General features: G+C 39.8%; 4 protein-coding genes and 1 non-coding gene across 8 annotated transcripts; 3 read left to right on the top strand and 2 right to left on the bottom strand.

Moving 5' to 3' along the window:
- Window positions 1-367: 367 nt before the first annotated feature.
- On the bottom strand, window positions 368-7119 carry Nep3 (M13 family metallopeptidase neprilysin 3). 4 transcript variants are annotated; one of them, XM_088031810.1, is made up of 8 exons: window positions 7019-7119; window positions 3909-4145; window positions 2456-3241; window positions 2256-2404; window positions 1861-2210; window positions 1655-1816; window positions 1336-1608; window positions 368-1287 (listed from the first exon to the last, which is right to left on the bottom strand). In XM_088031810.1, the coding sequence occupies exons 1-8, from the start codon at window positions 7028-7030 to the stop codon at window positions 923-925; spliced, it is 2334 nt and encodes a 777-aa protein (XP_087887936.1). In that variant the 5' UTR covers window positions 7031-7119; the 3' UTR covers window positions 368-922. The 4 variants fall into 4 exon arrangements, with proteins under 4 accessions (XP_087887936.1, XP_087887935.1, XP_087887937.1 ...); XM_088031809.1 differs by lacking the exon at window positions 7019-7119 and adding an exon at window positions 6895-6978; XM_088031811.1 differs by lacking the exon at window positions 7019-7119 and adding an exon at window positions 6633-6832.
- A 393-nt stretch (window positions 7120-7512) lies between these two features.
- LOC148177651 (uncharacterized) lies at window positions 7513-9222 on the top strand. The gene is made up of 2 exons (XM_088033384.1): window positions 7513-8906; window positions 8949-9222. The coding sequence occupies exons 1-2, from the start codon at window positions 7513-7515 to the stop codon at window positions 9220-9222; spliced, it is 1668 nt and encodes a 555-aa protein (XP_087889510.1).
- Window positions 9223-9428: 206 nt separating this feature from the next.
- On the bottom strand, window positions 9429-11145 carry LOC148177650 (uncharacterized). The gene is made up of 2 exons (XM_088033383.1): window positions 9781-11145; window positions 9429-9734 (listed from the first exon to the last, which is right to left on the bottom strand). The coding sequence occupies exons 1-2, from the start codon at window positions 11143-11145 to the stop codon at window positions 9435-9437; spliced, it is 1665 nt and encodes a 554-aa protein (XP_087889509.1). The 3' UTR covers window positions 9429-9434.
- A 4007-nt stretch (window positions 11146-15152) lies between these two features.
- On the top strand, window positions 15153-20231 carry Rev1 (Rev1 DNA directed polymerase). Its single transcript, XM_088031812.1, has 4 exons — window positions 15153-15326; window positions 15378-16958; window positions 17009-17341; window positions 19743-20231. The coding sequence occupies exons 1-4, from the start codon at window positions 15255-15257 to the stop codon at window positions 20220-20222; spliced, it is 2466 nt and encodes an 821-aa protein (XP_087887938.1). The 5' UTR covers window positions 15153-15254; the 3' UTR covers window positions 20223-20231.
- Window positions 20232-21351: 1120 nt separating this feature from the next.
- LOC148177648 (U2 spliceosomal RNA) lies at window positions 21352-21542 on the top strand. The gene has a single exon (XR_015769873.1). It is a non-coding gene; the product is annotated as a U2 spliceosomal RNA (small nuclear RNA).

Genomic DNA, 21542 nt, shown 5'->3' with positions numbered 1-21542 from the left:
CAAGCAACTTTAATCCTCTGCATATAAAACAGGGACACGCATAGCTTGATGAAATTGTCACCGCTCATAACTCACAGTCTGATTCACAATAATAAAAACCCACATGACCGTTTTACTGAATGTTGCCGGAAATATCCCATTTTCGAGATAATTATGCGTGATGCTATTTCCATTGGAGGTAGGCAACCAGTAATACAGTTCGGTGTAAAGTTGTGCTTATTCCAGGTACCATCAACACCAGTGGAGATTAATGACGTCAGCACGCTTGAACTTTGTTTTTCCTGTGCATTGTACTAGGTGAGCAAAGATTCAGGTGTGTTGACCGATTTCGGCATCGGAGTGGCCAACATCAACAAAAACCCGAAAGTAATTACTCTAAATATTTACGTTTATTCTTGTTATCACAGTAAAAATATAGGTACACAAATTTACACAAACAAGGACAAGAACTATACACGTTTATGTAAATAAGTTGATATGAGTAAGATCTCCGAACGAAAATTGGGGGTATAGGAAAGACGTAATGTAGGAACCAATTGGGCGGGGGCCCAACGCAGCGCCGGGCTCAGGGGGATCAGTTTTAGCCGAGCAGGGAGCCTTGGAACGCGTTTACAAGTTGGCAGTACCGTAATATCGTTTAGTTGGTAGACCTGCACATTGACAAGTTTCTTTTATTTGACTGGACAGGTGGATATCAAATCAGGCCTACCAAACCAACACAATAATGACACTTACGATCTAAATATTATCAAGTACTATCTAAGCGGTCAAACAAACCGACAGGTGTACCAACATAAGTGTAAACTTCAAAGCGAAATGGCGGCATTTCCCGTCCCAACAGCCCCCCCGGAAAATCAGGTACATCCAAAAAAAACAAAAAAACAAGCGCCTTTAGGCCCTAACTTGGTCACATATGTACACTTTACCAAACTTCACACTTGTTCTTTGGATTCATTTTAGTTCCAACGGGACACTTGAAGACATCGCTGAACTCTTTAAGATTGCTGAGGGCACCAATCACGCGGAATTTGGCGGGTGAATGAGAGTCTTTTTCGATCTGAAGAGCTGTGGCTTCTTTGGTGACGGAAGAGCACCACACTTGTGCGAACGCGACGAAGAAGAGCTGTTGGTGGTTGAGAGGAAGACCTGGAAGGGTTGGTGGCTCCGGTTTGTCTTTCATCAAGGTGAGGTAAGCGTGGTAAGCGGCTTTAAGTCCGCCGTTGTCGGCGATGTTCTCACCGAGAGTTTGGTTCCCGTTGATGTTCTTCGAGTTGATTTTGAAGCGGTCTGCGAAAAAATGGTACTAAAAGTTTTTTTTGATCACCCTGTACTTACTATACTGGTTGACGACGCACTTGGTGCGATTCTTGAACGCGTCGATGGTTTTGTTCTTCCACCAATGGTTCAAATTCCCGTCTTTATCGAACTCCCTGCCTTGGTCGTCGAACCCGTGGGTGAGTTCGTGTCCCATCACCACCCCCATGCCCCCGTAGTTTAAACTGGGGGGGAAAGTCGGGTCGTAGAAGGGGCTCTGGAGGATGCCGGCAGGAAACACCATCTGGTTCTTCGTGGGGGTGTAGTACGCGTTGACCGTCGAAGGCGCCATACCTGAAACCGGTGTCCCTCAAGGAATCACGTTCGGTTCTCTACTTACTCCACGTGGTTTTGTTGACCGGTTCGTTGATCTTCTCCAGGTTCTTCTTGAGGTTGTAGAAGTAGATATTGAGGTTGTTATCGAAGTAGCTGTCCGCACCAACTTCAAGTTGGTCGTAGCGGTCATCGAGCTGCTTGGTGTCGCGGACGAACTCCGGGTAACCTAAAATTAACCTTTTTATGGGGTACTTTGGTACGATCACTTACCGATCATGTCGGAGATGGCGTCCGCTTTGGTCACTGCTGCTTTCCTCGTGTCTTCATCCATCCACGTTAGTTTGGCGAAGTTCGCTTTGAAGGCGTTCCGCACGTTGTTGATCATCTCTTCGGCTTGGTTTTTGGAGTCGAGGTGGAAGACTTCCCGGACGAAGATGGCGCCGATGGCAAAACCGAGCACGTTGTTGGTGTCTTGGACGCAGTACCGCCATTGCGGCTCTTCTCCGCCTTCCGAGCCCATGAGAGCCTTGCGGAGGCCTTTGTACGCGTCTCGGAAAGCCTTGGAGAGGCAGCCGCTGAACACCCTCACCGTCTGCCAGACGAGGTAGTTGTTCAAAGTACTACAAAATAACGTGGAGAGGCTTTCGGGGTGAGTTTCTCCTTACGTGTTGCCTTCCGGCGTGCTTTGGTACTCGCGGATCAAAGCGGACAAGTTCCCCAGGTACTCTGGCGCGTAGACGACGATCTTCTCCTTGGACGTGACTTTGCGGTTGACGATCTTCATGGCGTTTTCGAAGAAAGCTCGCCAGTCTAACTGTAATAAAAGAGGTGAAGTGAATTTTGGGGTGTATAGTTCGGTACTTACAAATTTGGCGCGTTGCTTCAGTTCCGCGATCGTCATGAGATTGTACAACGACTCTTCATCCCTCCTCATCTCACTGGGGGTGGTAATATTCGCTAATCTAGTCTCAAATTCTATCACAGCCTGCATTTGTTCCTTGGTCGAATTCTCCTCGCCCCCCAAAAGCACCCCAACTTTGGTCATGTAGTCTAAGTACGCCTCCAAGACCTTGGCATGTTCGCTTTCATTCAAATAGTACTCCCTCGTCGGTAGCGTCAATCCACTCTGATCAATCTGCAGAATGTACCTGGAGGAGTTCTTATCGTCCTCCCCCACAACGTACGAGAAAAGCGCCCCAACATTGTATTTATTTTGTACCAACTGAACAGTATTCTGGAACGACCAGTTCTTGGGATCAAACTCCCCATCCGTGATACTCCAACCCCCTAGCTTCTTCAGGAGAATCAACATCGGTTTCGCCCCGAGATTCTCCATGGTATCATTGACATCCAAACAGGACTCGTAGTACATTTTGGCTTTCTTCTCGGCTTTGGATTTGAGGTTTCCCAGAGGCTGTTCAAGAACGTGCTTGATAACAAGCTGGTTCTGCTGTTCCAGCTTCATGAAGGTCCCCCAGGTCGACTTCCCGTCTGGAATCGGATTGGCTTTGACCCAGCCGTTGCAAGAGTAGGAGTAAAAGTCGTCGCAGGGATCGACGGCGAGGTCCATGGCGTCGAGGATGTTACTAGCCATGTGGACGCAGGATTTGTTCAGGCAGGGGAGCGCCTCTTCGGACTGGACGTGGATTATCTGGAAATCAATAAATTAAAAAAAATAATAATAATGCTACGACTCGGTGCGTCTCTACGTCGGTGAAATAAAACGAAATCTTATTAAAGATTAAATCGCCCTTTTTCTCTTTAATAAAATGTTATCTTGCAAGTAATGGCCATCAGTTGTGGATATGAGTTCGCCTGACCAAGTTTATTGACAATAAACGAACCGTCGTCGTATAACATGATTCCATTTTCGCATTCTGTAGTAAGTGGCTATAATTTTAGTGATATTAAATTATAATCGGAAATGTGATTTTCTGTTATAACGCGATTTCCCGGGGACTTTTCCCCGTTTTTACACTTTCATTCGGTTTGTTCAAAGTTATCAACTTCTAGTTGGTTGACGTTATCGGCTGAGTAATGTGCAACGTGCGGGTAATTCCTAATCATCGATTGAGCCTTCATTACTTACGTACTTAAAAAACATAAAGTAAATAAGTGCTACTTTACTTTAAGTACTTACTACGTAGTTTTTTTTTTCATTACTAGCTTCCAAACTGAAAATAAATTTTTCTCCTACAAGTAGACAAAGAAACGCGTACTTTGAGTTGCCTATATCAAGCAGAATATTAAAATTTCTGGCCCTCCCTCTTTAATTTCCTTCGATCCTCCGGATCTCGGGAAATAAAATTAGTACTCACCCTAGCTTCATGTATTCTGTGCTCCGCCGAATGGAGAATAATAGTCAGAACAACAATAACGAAGAAAAGAGTGGCTACTAGAACTAGAAGAGCCTTTTCCAGCATGGTTCTCTGCCTCCAGATGCTGGTGCCAGCATGGTACCGTATATGGGTGGCACTGGTACTTATACCTTCCGTTAACTGTACACTATTTACACTGTCATCATCTGTAAAGTCTGCGTGTGTATACCTCGTCATCTGCAAAACAAGAATTATTTAATACAAAATTTTAGACACACTGTGCAGACCTTGGTGCGATTGCGAATACATGAAAATCGTGTGTCATTCCGCATAAAAGTGACGTAAATAGAGAAGCCATTGTATGTAAACTAATTAACGTTAATTAAAATAGACGTCGACCTTCAGGGCTGCCACCCTTAATCGAATCAGAAGATATTTTGATGTAAAGATAAGTAAACATGGGATGGGCGCGTGGGCTAAAAATACCTCGAGAATTTTTAACGATAATAAAGAAGAATCTGTTTATTAGAGGCGAATTTCGTTTAGTTGAGTGCAATTTACGGATCAATAATGAAGTGAGCGCTAAATAAACTAATGATTAAAGTGATGGTCTGTTTAGATAGATAACGACGGGGTCAGATTACGATAAATTAGAGAGAAGATAACGAGGATTGTAACATTATATTTTCCAGGAATATCTGAATAAATGTCATCTGGTGGGTATTTTTGAGTTGGCAGCTCCGACTTTATCCTCACTTGTTGAAAAGGAACGCAGTTCGAACACTGTCAGTCTAAATTGTCATAAACCGCCAATTAGAAAGTCACGCACCAAATCTGATGTCATGAACGTCCAATGAGATGATTCTTTTTTGTGCATGACGTCATTAGCTTAGAAATCCACCCAATAAATTTTGTTATAAAGTAACATAAAGTGTGTGTTATAAAGTTTTTTGTTATAAAAACAACATTGATAGTGGCAATGCCAGCCAATCGCATAAATTCTTTATTAGATCGCAATGAAGATAGGCCGGATCTTTAAAAAACAATTTATAAAACTTCGCTCCTTTGCCCTGGAAGTTTGTAATTTGGCACGAAGAATAAACATGACAACAGTAGTAATCTTGCCAAGTTTCGTTACTGTAGCGTTAAAACCACCAGAGTTACGAATTTTTTTAAATTCAAAAGTTTTGGTTCCTCCAAATATAGAAATTTTTAAGAATACAAGTCTTAGAAATTTCCCTTCAGTCACGAGTACATTTAGGCACGAGCGGAGCGGATGTTTAAGTACGAGTGTTTAGAGTAGTTTATAAACGAGTTGCATACTATATTTTTTCTACAACCTTAAATTGTTACCATAATAAATTATTACCAAAAATATCAAATTCCAACTTTATTGAAATTATAAGAAAAGATTTCTTATTTTGCATTTTGAATGCAAAAAGCGTCACTTTAGTCACCGGTGAGGCCATGTGTTTACAAAAAATATACACCAAAGTATTATTTACAGTCGCGACCAAATCATTTTGATCGTCAAAGTCATTTGATTGTCATAGTGTAAATCGGCCTTTATGAATTTCATTTTTACTGTCACTTTTGACAACATTGATTGAAATTTGCATATAAAATTAACAGTAATGCACACAAACTTTCAAAATGTCAATAAAATGATGTGGCCGCGACTGTACATAAGAAGTTTCGTTATTTAAGACATTTTTTTCACCTTAAAAACCAAAATAAAAATTTGGTTGGTGGCGCCATCTGTTAGAAAATACGAAGATTGCAAGTGACGTTGTCAAAAAATTGTCAAATCAACAATTTTTATATAGTTTTCGATAGTTTATCGACCAGAAAGCTATTTACGAATCTCGTACTGCGAGAATTTTACGACTCTTCACCAAATGCCACCTTCGCCTGCGGCTCTTTTTATAGAAAATTTCTTCTTTCGATTATTTCTTAGGCCTTCCTTCATTAAATTATCTCAAAATTATAGAATAAACCTAAGCAGCACCCAATGATTTCGGATACAGTGAAACCCAAAAATTTTGGGCGTGAGAAGCCAACTTTGCAAAAATTAGAGGAGTTTGAAAGAAACAGTGGGCAGTGGATATGATGTAAATGTCTTTAAACAAACTATTAATGTTTTTCTCCTGTTTATTTTCTTTGGGGCCAAACTGTAATCATTGCTTCATCGGTTTATGAGCAACATATGTTGGTAAAATGTGATCAAATCAATGTACTTTCCGATACTGATATTTTTTCGTCGAAATAATAAAAAAAATTGGTAAACAAAATACGTGAGAGCTTACTAATTTAATATCACCCAGTACACTTGAACTAATGGCTTTAAATGAATAAAAATTATCGCAATTAACACTTTTGGTACAATGTGTTCAGAAAAACCATAACAAACACGCCATATTGACATTACGATATCGCTAATGTTGACGGATGTGGTCATAAAATAAATTCCGCGACTGCTCTTATTATCCCAAACCAATCAAAGTTCAATTTGTCAATTCGTACAATTCAATTCAATAAAATATTTATGAATCCCAATTAAGGATTTCGTCGAGGCCAACTACGTCTAAATTGACCAAGCGCACCGGAAACCTCCCATCTTGATTATTACGCATCCGATAAAAAAAAGATCAAACAAAAACAATCGACGATTGATTAAAACGTCGTGACGACAATCGCAGCGTCCGTGAGAAAAAAAAAACTTACATTCAATCTTCGAATTGAGACACAAAACAAATAATGTAAACAGTTGAACAGAGCGTCGCAGTCGACTTAGATAACGTTAACAAAACACTGTCGGCAACAAACCGGCGTCTGAGCGTTTTAAATTAAGAACACATGTTAGCAATGACGTCAAAAATGGCGCTGTACCGCGGCGTCGCGACGAGGTTATGTCAAAAACTGACGGTTCGCTTCGCGGTGACCTCTTGTTTCGTTATCACTCGATTAGATAAGGAAATGACACTACCTTCTCATCGGTCGACATTTCGATGCCTTTGTAAACGCAGCTTGAGGTCGACTGAGGAAATTTGCCCGATTCGCCGAACTCTAATGTTTTGTGCACACAAAAGATCAAAGTAAATAATGCATACCTTGACACTCATCTTTTTTTTTCGGATTTTGTCGTGGAAAAACACGCAAACACTCGCTTTTTGGCACCGGTCGGACACAAAGTCGACGCCCTGCGTTTAAAATTTGCGACGCCAGACGTCCTTCTGGGAGCCGATTATTGATTGGTGGGTTCACACAGCGAGACTTTGCGGAAAATGAGTTGGAAAGGGACAGCGCGCGGCGATATCGACCCGGCGCGGCCTCTGGAAAAGCTTTTCCGGATTTTTCCGCGATGGCGAAAAGAGATTTTCACGGGCGCCGCAGGGCGCCACTTCTTGACCTCTCTTATTACACGAAAAAAAAATTTTTCTTTCATTTTACTAGCACATTCCGTTTTTTGTCACGATCAATCCTCAGACCATCAACTTCTTATCCCTAATGTACCCTTAATTGTAACTAATCCGTGATGCTTTTAACCTGTCAAAACGTTGAGTTATTACTTTTGCAAATCATACAAACAAATCTTTCATTCGAAATGAATTTCCCAACTGCGTTGTTTGTTTCTTTCCTCATAAGAACTGTTTCTCTTTTGGAAAAATTTATAGAAGACAACATTAAAACCTCCTTTGTCTTCATATCTGCAGATTTCACAATTTTGGATGAGAGATCTTCTTTCATTCTTCGCCTAAACCAACTTAAAGTGATCAGCAACCCAAAAAACGTCGAAAATTTGGAGTACTCTCACAGCTATATAGTTGAGGGTACTTCAGGTGAAGTTGCGTCATTTTTGTACAATCCGAACAACACCATCAACACCAGAGCCCGTTTTCTTGTAATTCCCCGAAACAACGTCACTGAAGATGAGACAAAATGTCTCCTCGAAACGTTTTGGAGCTTCTACGTGTACAACGTTGTCGTGTTCGTTAATTGGACGATGTTCGTCACGTGGTACCCTTACCGTGGTGGTTGTGGTAACGTGACTACTTTAGTTACCAATGTTGACCAACCGTACGACCATAAAATCCCTAGATATTTAAACGGGTGTCCTATTAATGTGACCTGGGGCGAAGTACCACTATCTATTAAAAATCCGATGAATAAGGAAGATCCGGGGCATTTGGTGAGAGTCCTGGACGCGGTTGGGGAATTTTTACAGGCGAAAATGGAGTACCTCACTGAAAATCATTTCAATTTTAGCGCCCCCACGAGAGAAAGCAATGAGATCCTCGTGAACGATGTGAGGAAACGGTACATTGAAGTCATGTTCTGGTTTGGTCTAACTCCGGAAACTCCTTATTCAGATCTTGAGATGAGTGGTTCCTACCAATATATCTACATTTTCTTCGTGTTGCCTCCACGCCGGAAAATTACTGGTACCACCGAAACCTTGTTAATTTTTCCCAAAGAAGTTTGGGCTTTGATTCTCGTTTCCTCGTTGTTCATGGTGGTACTACTGAAGATCATGCTCAAAACCACATTTGTCGATAGTTTTTTCCACATTGTCCGATTGGTACTACAAGGTACTATTGCGAAACTCCCCGACGGTACCTCGACCCGACTCTCTTTGATCTTCTTCTTTTTTTACGTCACGAATCTTAACTGGATCTACGTCAGCCAGCTCAGCGGCATCATGAGCCAGCCTAGCTACGAACCAAAAATTGTAACACTGAAAGACCTCGCTCACAGCACCAAGAAGTTGAAATTCAACGTTCTGTACGAAGTGTTCTTGGCTGAGGATGTCCTCGACGGTTTACTCAAGCTTCGAGTGGAAAACACTGAAGGTGTTCCGTTCGAAGACGAAGTCATTGATTTCGTGAAAAGTCTTGATCACGGGTTTATATCGTCAGATAGTAGACAGCTCGTTTTCCAAAACCCGGAGAAGACGATGGCGGTTAGCCAGGATCAGGTAAAGAAAAATTCTTGTACGTAACTTCTAAGTGTTGGTGTGTAGGTTCTGACGACACACTCGTACTATATGGTGAGGAGAGGATTTCCTTTCTTGGATAGAATGAACGAGGCTCTTCTACGGATCAATGAAGCTGGATTGTTACCATTTTGGGTCTATGAAAGTCAAATTAATATAAATAAGACCACAGTTCCTGGTTATGGAGACGTGGAAGGACGCTTGACTTTGAAACAGATTTTGTCCGCGTTCCTACTTTTAGGCGGAGGAGTTGTCTTGGCGAGTCTTGCTTTCTTCTTGGAGGTGGCCTATAGCGGTTTCAAACCAAGAAGAGAATTTTAGAAAACCAAGAGTCTTCAGAAATGCGATTAACCACGAAGTTTGATTGTATTGTCACTTATTTCCTGTAATTTTGTTAAGCGCAGAGCAGTCTGCAATAAATAAACAATATATTAGGAGTAGTAATTGACTATTTGCATGTTTAGATTGATTTGGAATGACGGGAAATGATCAGAAATTGATTTATCTATGGTTTTATTGACTATACTATAAACTCATCGCAGAAACTCACGTCTTGGTCTGACACTATTATAAACTACCTCCAAGAAGAAGACGAGGCTCGCGATAACAACTCCTCCTACCAAAAGTGCAAAGGCGGAGAAAACTTGTTCCAAAGTCAAACGCCCCTCTACGTCTTCATAATCCGGAACTGTGGTCTTGTTTATATGAACTTGACTCTCGTAAACCCAAAATGACAACAATCCAGCTTCATTAATACGCAAAAGAATCTCATTTATTCTGTCCAAGAAAGGGAATCCTTTCCTCACCATATAGTAGGCATGAAGAGTCAAAATCTAGACACCAAACTTCAGAAGTCGCTTCACAAAATTTTGTCTTTACCTGATCCTGAGTTAAAGTCACCATCTTCTCCGGGTTTTTGAAAACGAGCTGTCTATTGTCTGACGATATGAACCCATGGTCTAAATTTTCAACGTAGTCAATGATTTCGTCTTTGAAAGTCACACCATCTAGAGGTTTTCCTCTCAGTTTTAGTATATCCTCATGGACTTTAGCGAAGTTTACGTCGTAAATTGAACTAAACTTCAGCTTCTTGTTGCTGCGCCCCAAATCGTTAAGTGTGACAATTTTCGGTTCGTAACTGGGCTGACTCATAACCCCACTCAGCTGACTCACGTAGATCCAATTCAAGTTTGTGACGTAGAAAAAAAAGAACATCAAGGTAAGTCGTGTGGAGGCACCACCAGGGAGTTTCCTGGTCGTACCTTGTAGCAACAATCGTACTACTAGGAAAAAACTGTCGCCGAAGGTGGTTCCCAGTAGATTTTTTAGTAGTACCACCATGAGCACCAAGGCAAGAAGAATGAACGCCCAAACCGCCTTTGGAAAAATCAACAGAGTTTCGGTACTACCAGTAATTTTCTTCCGGGGAGGCAAGACGAAGAAAATTGAGATAACCTGGTAGGCCCCACTTATCTCCAAACCAAGGTGCGAAACATCCGGAGTTTGTGAAAACCAAAAAGCCACATCAATATGTCGTTTCTTAACATCGTTGGTGATGATCTGTATGCTGTCTTTTGTTGGAGCGCCAAGATTGAAATAATTTTCGGTGAGATAATCGATTTCTGCCCCCAAAACGTCGCCTATTGCATCCAGGGCTCTTACTAAATGACCGGGGTCTTGCTTATCTCGCGGGTTTTTGATAGCAAGGGGCATTTCGCCCCACGTCACGTTAATCGGACACCCGTTTAAATATCTAGGGATTTTATGGTCGTACGGTTGGTCAACATTGGTAACTAAAGTAGTCACGTTGCCACAACCATCGCGGTAAGGGTACCACGTGACGAACATCGTCCAATTAACGAACACGACGACGTTGTACACGTAGAAGCTCCAAAACGTTTCGAGGATACGTTTTGTGTCATCTTCAGTGTTGATGTTTCGGGGAATCACCAGAAAGCGGGCTCTGGTGTTGATACTGTTCGGAGAATACAAAAATGAAGTTAATTCGTTTGAAGTACTTTCAGTTATTATGTAGGTGTTCCAAAATTTCAGATCATCTCCGTGGGGGCTTGTGATGACTTTCAGTTGATTCAAGCGAAGAATAAAAGTTAACCGCTCATCCAAATCTGTGAAGTCAGAACTGATCAAAGCAAACGGAGTTTGAATGTTGTCTTCGATGAATTTTTCAAGAAGAGAAAGAGTTTTTGGTAGGAAAAAAATGAGCAGCGCGCTTGCGAAGTTCATGTTGAATTAGGAGATTATTGTTTGTAGGTATAATTCTTAGAAGTAATAATTCAAGGGGGTGACAGCTTAAAAGGGTGTTGGCTGTCATATTATTACCAACTTCAATTATGGTTGCATTAGGGATAAGAAGTTGCATTGATCGGGCAAAGAAAAAACTTCGGAATTTGGCTGTTGTTGAGACGTTTCTTAGGTTCGTGACAGTACTACCAACTTATCAAAATAGTAAAGTTAGTTCAAATGTCACTTAGAAGCACCAACACGATAAAAAACGTAAGTTTTGCGAAAGATAGCGGAAGAGCACCACTATGTAATTGAATGTTATACAAGGTGTTTACAAATGTTTCTAGCATCAAGAGTGACTATGAAATGTCAAAGAAATTTGCCGCTCATTATAAATGTGGGTTTAGATCTTTCAACTGACATTTGTAGTTAACCTCAATCATAGAGCAAAGTAAGTTTTGAAAAGAAAACTGTTCTAGTTGTGGTTTGAAACCTGAAAATCAAAAATTTGGACACAGAAGCGTAACTTAAATGGCGTTGACGTAAGTAACATTATAAATAATTTTTAAGATAGTTATATTCACTATGAAAACAAAGCGGCAAAGTAGTGCACGACAGGAATTCCAGAGCCACCCTTGATCCTAGAAATATTTATATACACCTTGTATATAGGACGTCGTTGACTAGATTTTTACTAATTATTACGACTAATTTTCAGTTACTTATTCATTAAAATACAATTAAACCTTTTTATTTGTTATCACATATTCGGATTTTTGATACCCATTATTAGTTATCCAGTATTAGGAAACCTTTTTTAGAGCATTAAATTTATAATAAAATACATATTTGCCGATAAAATATAAATCGTGTATTTTTTGTAATTTACACGTTTAGATCATAAAGTAAACATTTCAAACTCCATATAAATATAGTTATTTATTATACAAGGTGTTTATAAATGTTTCTAGCATCAAGCGTGGCTTTGGAATTCCTGTCGTACACTATTTTGCCGCTTTGTTTACATAGTGAATATAACTATCTTGAAAATTATTTATAATGTTACTTACTTCAATGACGTTTTGGTTATGGCTTTAATGATTGAGCGCTGTAAAATGGTTAACGCACAAGAGTTGTATTAAACTTTTTGGCCGAAAATTTTTTATTTAAATAATTGGGTTTTTCAAAATTCATGAGAACTGTCACATCTGACATTTGTAAATTTCATCATCTGTCAATTCTGTCAATTTTGTAGTTGGTGCACAAAAAGTACACAAGATGGCGCTGTATAAAAAACGTTTTAATATTACTTTAAATATAGAAATATTGTCCTAATTGAGATAATAATTTAGGTAGATTCCACTTTGGTGATCACTCTTCATTATGGTAAAGTGATTTTAATTTATAAACGCATCTGAAGAGCAGACGATTTGGGCAATTTTTACCGCACGGCGTGTGTAAACGTCCAGGGCGCTTGTAAATCTAGTGTTTCCGAAGATGTCAACTGAATGTTAATTTGACATTTACAATTCATGAGGTCAAAAAATAATTTAATTGATTCAATTAAAAAGCAAGTATTTTTCATATATATTTTTTTAAAGTATACAATATCGGTGCTCTTCCCCTTCAGTGGTGACGTCACAAAACAAATGATGCCAATAACATGGTACCATTTTCATTTGTTTTTACCCAGACCGATTGATTACGCGTCTCGTCGTACTTCTATACACCATCACCTCCAAGAAGAAGACGGCACTCGATATAACAATTCCTCCGCCCAAAAGAACGAACGCAGACAAAATCTGTTTTAAAGTCAAACGTCCTTCCACGTCGTCATAATCAGGAACTGTCGCCTTTTCTACGTTAATTTGACTCTCATAGACCCAGAATGACAACAGTCCGGCTTCATTGATCCATAGAAGAGCCTCATTCATTCTACCCAAAAAAGGGAATCCTTTCCTCACCATATAGTACGAGTGTGTCGTCAGAACCTACACACCAACACTTAGAAGTTACGTACAAGAATTTTTCTTTACCTGATCTTGGCTAACTGTCATCGTCTTCTCCGGGTTTTTGAAAAGGAGTTGTCTACTATCTGACGATATAAACCCGTGATCAAGACTTTTCACGAAATCGCGGACTTCTTCTTCGAAAGGAACACCTTCGACGTTCTCCACTCGAAGTTTAAGTAAACCGTCGAGGACATCCTCAGCCAAGAACACTTCGTACAGAACGTTGAATTTCAACTTCTTGGTGCTGTGAGCGAGGTCTTTCAGTGTTACAATTTTTGGTTCGTAGCTAGGCTGGCTCATGATGCCGCTGAGCTGGCTGACGTAGATCCAGTTAAGATTCGTGACGTAAAAAAAGAAGAAAATCAAAGAGAGTCGGGTCGAGGTACCGTCAGGGAGTTTCGCAATAGTACCTTGTAGTACCAATCGGACAATGTGGAAAAAACTGTCGACAAATGTGGTTTTGAGCATGATCTTCAGTAGTACCACCATGAACAACGAGGAAACGAGAATAAAAGCCCAAACTTCTTTGGGAAAAATTAACAAGGTTTCGGTGGTACCAGTAATTTTCCGGCGTGGAGGCAACACGAAGAAAATGTAGATATATTGATAGGAACCACTCATCTCAAGATCTGAATATGGAGTTTCCGGAGTTAGACCAAACCAGAACATGACTTCAATGTACCGTTTCCTCACATCGTTGATGAGGATCTCATTGCTTTCTCTCGTGGGGGCGCCAAAATTGAAATGATTTTCAGTGAGGTACTCCATTTTCGCCTGTAAAAATTCCCCAACCGCGTCCAGGACTCTCACCAAATGCCCCGGGTCTTCCTTATTCATCGGATTTTTAATAGATAATGGTACTTCGCCCCAGGTCACATTAATAGGACACCCGTTTAAATATCTAGGGATTTTATGGTCGTACGGTTGGTCAACATTGGTAACTAAAGTAGTCACGTTACCACAACCACCGCGGTAAGGGTACCACGTGACGAACATCGTCCAATTAACGAACACGACAACGTTGTACACGTAGAAGCTCCAAAACGTTTCAAGGAGACATTTTGTTTCATCTTCAGTGACGTTGTTTCGAGGAATTACAAGAAATCGGGCTCTGGTGTTGATGGCGTTGTTTGGAGTGTATAAAAATGTCGCAACTTCACCTGAAATACCCTCAACTATATAGCTGTCAGAGTACTCCAAATCTACGACGTTTTTTGGGCTTGTGATGACTTTCAGTTGGTTTAGGTGAAGAATGAAAGTTAATCTGTCGTCCATATTTGTGAAATCTGAGCTTATAAAAACAAACGAGCCTCTGAGGTTTCCTCCAGTAAACTTTTCAAGAAGACAAGCAGTTTTTAGTAAGAGAAATATGCACAACACTGTTAAGAAGTTCATTTTTAATTTTTAAAACGAATAATTTTCTGATGTAAGCTTAAAACTCCATTGGAGAGAAGTTTGCCGCGGATTAATATTAATACCGAATAAAAAGGACGTCAAGTATATTTAATTTTACGCATTATTGGAAATTTCTACGTACTTACAATTATCGTATAACCAGTTTATACCGAATATCTTAAAGCTTATCAAAAAAGTCTGATTGAATTAAGCTGATTAATAAATCGACCGTCTATGTATCGTAAACAGATTATTTACAAATAAACAAGAATCTAACAGTTATTTTGTGTTTTTTAGAATTGATTGGTCAATAGAGTAGCTTAAGTGATGAACAGGAAATTTAGACGTTTAAGTAATTGAATTTTAGTAGTTACAAATCAATATAAAATGAGAAATTATACAATGTATCCTCAATCCCTCTTTGCCGGGTTGCGCTATTCGCCACTAGGTGGCGGATCGGTTTTCTGAACACACCAATTAAAACGTTTTCTAATATTAATTGACGTGCAATGACTATTTATTCAACAAAAAAAAGTTTTTGTGAAGAATTTTAGAAATGATACGCCACTGCCTCGCTGAACCCACGGTTTGTATGAGACGCCTATGTGTGAACCCGTCCTTGAAACTTGACGTCTGTCAAAATTGTCAAATCGCCTAAACAAAAACAATTTATGTTGAGTGCAATTACGGAGTTAGGACGCAATGAGCGTCGGTCAAAAACCCAAAAACGGGCGTCGGAGGGACCGAGACGAAGACAATGGCTTCGGGGCTTGGGTAAAACCCCCAATTTTTTTTCTTAATAACCTCAATTTCCACCTGTTGCAGGGGGGCTATATGGAGGCCAAAATAGCCAAATTGGAGGACCAGTATAAACAAACCACCGCCAAAGAAGTTGAAAGGATTTCCTCGATCTTCGCCGGGGTGGTTATTTTCGTTAATGGTCTAACAAACCCTTCCGGCGAGGAGCTAAAGGGGTTGATGGCGGCCCATGGGGGTGTCTTCCAACTCTACCAGAACTCCTCCACCACTCATATTATAGCCTCGAATTTACCGAATTTTAAAATTAATAAGTTAGGGACTGTTCCTATAGTCAAACCCTCTTGGATTACCGACAGCATCGCCTTGAACAAACTCCTGGATTACAAGCGGTACTTGTTGTACACAAATCAAAGCACGACGCAGCCTAAACTCGACTTCGCCGTCATCCCCAAACCAGACAGCCCCCAGAAGACCAAAACCGCCTCAGATCCGAATTTCCTTGAAGAATTTTACAACAATTCGCGGCTGCATCTCATCGCGACTTTGGGGGCCGAGTACAAGCACCTCATCACCGACTGGCGCGAGAAGAACTCGCACGTTTTCCCAGGCCGCGAGAAACTTCTCAGTCTTTCAAGTACTTACGTGCCTCAGGGGGCTATAATCATGCACATTGACATGGACTGCTTCTTCGTCTCAGTGGGGCTGCGAAGCCGCCCTGAGTTACGGGGGCTCCCGGCGGCGGTGACCCACGCGCGGAACGCGCAAATTCACTCTAACAAAGAGAGGGAGGCGACGGTGGCTCACAACCTAGACCGGCTCCCCCAGGGGGTGGAAACGAACTTAATTGACGGACGCTCCTCCATGTCGGAGGTGGCGAGCTGCAGCTACGAAGCCCGGAGATGCGGGGTTAAAAACGGGATGTTTCTGGGGGCGGCGGCCAAATTATGTCCTGAGATTAAGACGATTCCGTACGATTTTGAGGGCTACAAAGAAGTCTCCATGCTTCTGTACGAAACCCTCGCGTCCTACACCCTGGATATTGAAGCCGTCAGCTGCGATGAGATGTACGTGGATGTTACCCAAATCCTCGAAATCTGCAACGTCTCCGTGGAGGCCTGGGCGCACCACATCCGCGAGGAAATCATGATCGCCACCGGGTGTCCTTGCTCCACCGGTTTCGGAGCAAACCGCCTCCAAGCGCGTCTCGCGACAAAAAAGGCGAAACCCGCCGGTTCCTACCACCTCAAACCCGAAGACGTGGAGACTTACATGGCCGACATCCCCGTGGCTGACTTACCTGGAGTCGGACGCGCGACTTTACAAAAACTGAAGAGTTTAGGGCTCGAAACGTGTGGAGATGTGCAAGTCGCGTCGCTCCACGTCCTCCAGAGAGAACTGGGGGTTAAAGTGGGGGAAACCATCATGGATCAAGCCAAGGGGGTGGATAAGAAACCCTTGAATTACCATTACGAGCGAAAATCTGTTTCCGCGGAAATCAACTACGGCATCCGATTCAAGGCGCTGGAGGAGTGTCACAACTTCCTGGAGTGTCTAGGAAATGAGGTCTGGAACCGAGTGAACGAGGTGAAGATGAGGGCGCGGGGAGTCACTTTGAAGGTGATGGTCAGAGCCGCGGACGCCCCTCTTGTAAGTGTTAGACGAGTCGGATCAACACACTTATTATAATTTTTCTCCAGGAAACCGCGAAGTTCCTAGGGCACGGCGTCTGCGACTGTCTGAGTAAAAGCACGACTACCAATCACGCCATCACCGACGTGAAGATTATTCACCGGGAAGTCAGAAATATCTACGAGAAGATGAACGTCGACTTCAGAGAGTTGCGCGGGATGGGCATCCAACTGACCAAGCTTGAAAAAATGGGTCCGGTGAATCCCACGCTGAACAAATTTCTGCAGCAGCCGTCGAAGAAACTCGAGTTTCCTGCCAAAGTTGGGCGGCCCCGGAAGAACCAGCCGAAAAACTCCATCAGCAATTTTTTCAAGAGTAAAAAAGACAGCAGCCAGAATAAGGTTGGTAGGTTGGTACGATTGCACTGTAAGTTGATTGCAATTAAATTAATCCCGCACTTAAGTTTGATTGCTGACATTTGATGGAATTAAATACATATTAATTTTAATTAAAGTTGTAATTTTTAATTTCTAATTTATTTCTTAAAATTATTGATTGCTGTAACGTTCATTTTTCTTTAAACAATTCACTTTCGTTGCTAAAAAAGTAAATTTTAGAACAATCGATTTTTAATTCTGATCAATAGTAAGTAACTAAGTATAATTGAAAATTTAATTGAAATTAAATTAAACTTGTAACTTATGTCCACTTTAATATAATGTTACATATTTCATTTCATTCTAAATTGTTAGAGTAACAGTATCACTTTAGCAGTAGATTGTAAATTGCACATTTAACAACCCTAGCGCTGTTAAAAATTTGGCAACAATACTAGTGTTGTTAAATGCGTCTTTTCGCAATTTCTTGATTTTGCTAAGCTGTTTACATCATGGATACTACTTAGTTATGGCCAACTAGCATTTCTAATTTTTGAAACATCAATTTATAATTCTTTGAACAAAGTTCAGGATTTAATTTTGTTTCTGTAAACCGGGTGTATATTTTTTTTAATTATCTTTCTCTAGCTATAATAGATATTTATTATACCGGGTGTACCTGAATAAAGTGCAAAAATTTTAACCCCAATATCAGACACCTCTGTAGATATCGATACTGCAAAAAAAATCGAAGTTTAAATGGGGCAAAACCCCCTCGGATTACCCGTTATTCGACGCTTATGGCACCGATTTCAGCAACTGTTTCCCAAAGACTGCAAAAACTGTTCGAACAAAAAACGTTTAACTTTCACTTAATTAATGGTTTTAAAAACATCAATTTTAAAAGTGCCTACTGCGAAAAATTAATTTGTTTGAAATAAATTAGGCTCTCAATTAGGCTTTATTTTGATTGGTTTAGAAGGTGATTTTTTCCGATTCGCTTTGTGGATCAAACTGAAATTTTAATTAGAAACGAAATAATGAAAAAGTTACCTGAAATAATTACGAAAAATGTTCATTGGACGATCAAATTCAGTTTAATCCGTAAAGAAAATAATTTTTAAAACTTTAGGTTAATCACAACAATTCTGCTCGATCAGGCGATTTGAAGAAACAAAGAATAAAAAATCCAACTCAAAATAATCCAAATTTGAACCATTTGGCACTGTAAAACCCACTTTCTCTGAATAAACTCTGACTTTTGAGATTTTTTGCCACTTGTTTATTAGCGTTTTTATTCCCAGCTTTTTGATGGCCTGAGCTGAACTTGACAATGAACTGACGTACCCTAATAGACCTCAGTAGCGCCTATGAGTTTCTGCAGAAAATTTGAATCATTGTTTTCTCGGAAACCGTGACGTTTTGGTACGCGAAATTTGGCTATTATGTCAAACTGCTTTGTCTAATATTGGGGTTAAAATCTTTGAACTTTATTCGAGTACACCCTGTATAAGAGTGTAAGGAGGCAAATTATTTTTGGAGTGAATAATTTGTCCTTCTTACACTCGAATATAATACTAAAATAACCCAAAGCCTCTGTTGGTTGCAATAAAGGCATTAAAAGAATTGACAGAAGTGACAAATTTTTTGCGTTTAGAAAGCCATGCTTGCATTGTTGCCATGTAATAAGTGTGGCAGAATTTTCTAGTTTAGAGTAAAAGAGTACTTTTTTGTCTAAAATAAGTGAATAAAGTACTACAAGGTGTTTATAAATGTTTCTAGCATCAAGCGAGGCTTTGGAATTCCTGTCGTACACTATTTTGCCGCTTTGTTTTCATAGTGAATATAACTATCAGGAAAATTATTTATAATGTTACTTACTTCAATGATTTTGTGCCCAAGTTTTCGATTTTCAGGTTTTAAACCACAACTAGAACAGTTTATTTCTTAAAACTTACTTTGCTTCATGTTTGAGGTTAACTGCAATGTCAGTTGACAAATCGAAACCCACATTTGTAATGAGCGGCACATTTGTTTTACGTTTCATAGCCACCCTTGATGCTAGAAACATTTATAAACACGTTGTACTTTATTAGTGCTTTTTGGATAAAATATTTTTTACAACTTTCACATAAAAATACATTTTCTGTCATTGCTTAAGTCCTAAGAATCTCAAATTTTCTTAATTTTTTTCACTAGTGATTAATTTATGTTTCTATTCACTAGTAAGCGAAAAAGTTACAAAATGAGAATGAGAGCAAGTGATTTGACATGTCAAAATTGGCAATTATATTTTTATTTAATTTAAGCAAAATTTGAAAAAAATTATACTGTATTTTTAAGATAATCTAAATTAATCATTCGTCAACTCTATTATTACTATTATTAATTACTGACCGTGTGGTAATAATACTATTTTTTGTAGCTCCAAATCCGGAAAGAAGACGTCTGCTTGGACGTCCTCAAAGAACTACCCCTGGAAATTCGAGAAGAGATCATAAAAGAGTACGAGCTGGACACGACGGTGGCTAAACCGCCGCTTCCGGTAATAAAAACGGAACCGGCTCCTATTACCAAGAAGTCACCATTTAGTGGTTTGGAGTGGAACCAACTCAAGCCCATTTTACACCAGTGGATAAAATCAGCGTCTACTCCGAACGACTACGATGTGACTCTTCTAGGCGAACATTTCCAGCAACTAGCTGGGGGTGGCAAAATCGATTGGTTGAGAGCAGCGATGAACTTTTTGCATCGAAATTTCAGTCAGGAGGGGTGCGGGTGGCATAGCGCCTATCATGAGATTGTCAGGATGCTGCAAGAGGGGATGAAGGCGAGGTTCGGGGGTGCGCTGTTGGTGAAGGAAAATTTTGAATGCTGCAAAATCGCAAAGAGGGAAAATCTGTGATTATTATTATTATTAAAAAATATATTATGTTTAGTACGCTTTGTTTTTTATGTCAAATCACAATCCTCCACTAAAAAGTGGTAATACTTATTTTTAAGACGCACATAAAATTTAGATAAATAATTTATGGGAGTAAAGCGAAAAATCCTATATATACTATGAAGAAAAACAAGTATTTAAATAGAGATTTATTTAGCGGTCTTTTTAGCTGTGGTTTTCTTATTTTCTTTCTTCACTTTCTTATTTTATTTGTTCTTAATTTCTTTCTTCAAAATCCTGATTTTTTTTTTATTCTTGGTACTTTCCGCTCTTCGTTTTGCATTTGGTCCCTTTTCTTCGTTTCTTCCTTTTCACTATATATCTTCTTCCAACCTGTTGAACTAATAACAAATTAATGGTTCTTGTAAATTTACTTGATCGGCTTTAAACGTTACTAGTACATTTTTTGTCAACATTATTAAATTTTGTTGTTTTAGGTACTTCAGTCTTATTCAGGTTTCTTTATTTATTTAGTCTAATTCAAAAATTACTGGTATGTTTTTAATATCGTATACAGTGGAACTTCCCTAAAGAGAACAGAAGATTTTGTCCGCTTAATAAAAAATATACAAATTTTCAAAAATGTTTTTATAATAAAAATCTTCACTTAATTTTTTTTAATAAATTAAAGCGAAATTTCTTCAAACCAATAATTTATTAACATTAAAAGATTAAAGAAAGACAAGTACATAAATTCTTTTTTGTGTAAATCATTAAATATTACATATTAATTAAACATTAAAGATAAACAATAAACATAACAATATAACATTAATAGCTATTTAACAAACAAGTTGGTTAATGAAAGCGATGATTGTAATAATTGAGCGATTTTAACCGGCACGAACGTAGTGAGTGCCGTTAATAAGCGAGATTATTAATCGCCCATTAACCATTAGAACTTTTCCGGTAATCGAATATAGAAAAATTCACCAAAAAAAGAAAAGCTGCGAAAGCAACACGCAAAGCAGTAATGTACGGGTGGTCGCGTAGTACCAAGTCTATTCGATCGATGGCGCTGCAGTCTACACTTTCCGACTGTTGAATTGATTCATTTTGGATAAAAAGGTTCGCTGGAAATTGATTTGTTATCGCTTCTCGGCCTTATGGCTAAGATCAAAGTGTAGTATCTGTTCTTATCAGCTTAATATCTGATACGCCCCGCATGCGGGGCCAGTATATTAAACTGATTTTTGGAAATTGACGGAGGCTAGGGGCTTGCTCCACCTCCGTCGCGGGTTGGCCCGGCATTGCAGTACAGTCGGGAACGGCCCACCTAAA

This window comes from Gnatocerus cornutus, chromosome 3, assembly GCF_029298725.1.
Source record: "Gnatocerus cornutus isolate USDA-ARS CGAHR chromosome 3, icGnaCorn1.1, whole genome shotgun sequence".
Taxonomy (NCBI): domain Eukaryota; kingdom Metazoa; phylum Arthropoda; class Insecta; order Coleoptera; family Tenebrionidae; genus Gnatocerus; species Gnatocerus cornutus.
The sequence above is the reverse complement of the archived record's forward strand: the minus strand, read 5'-3'. Positions and strand labels throughout refer to the sequence as shown.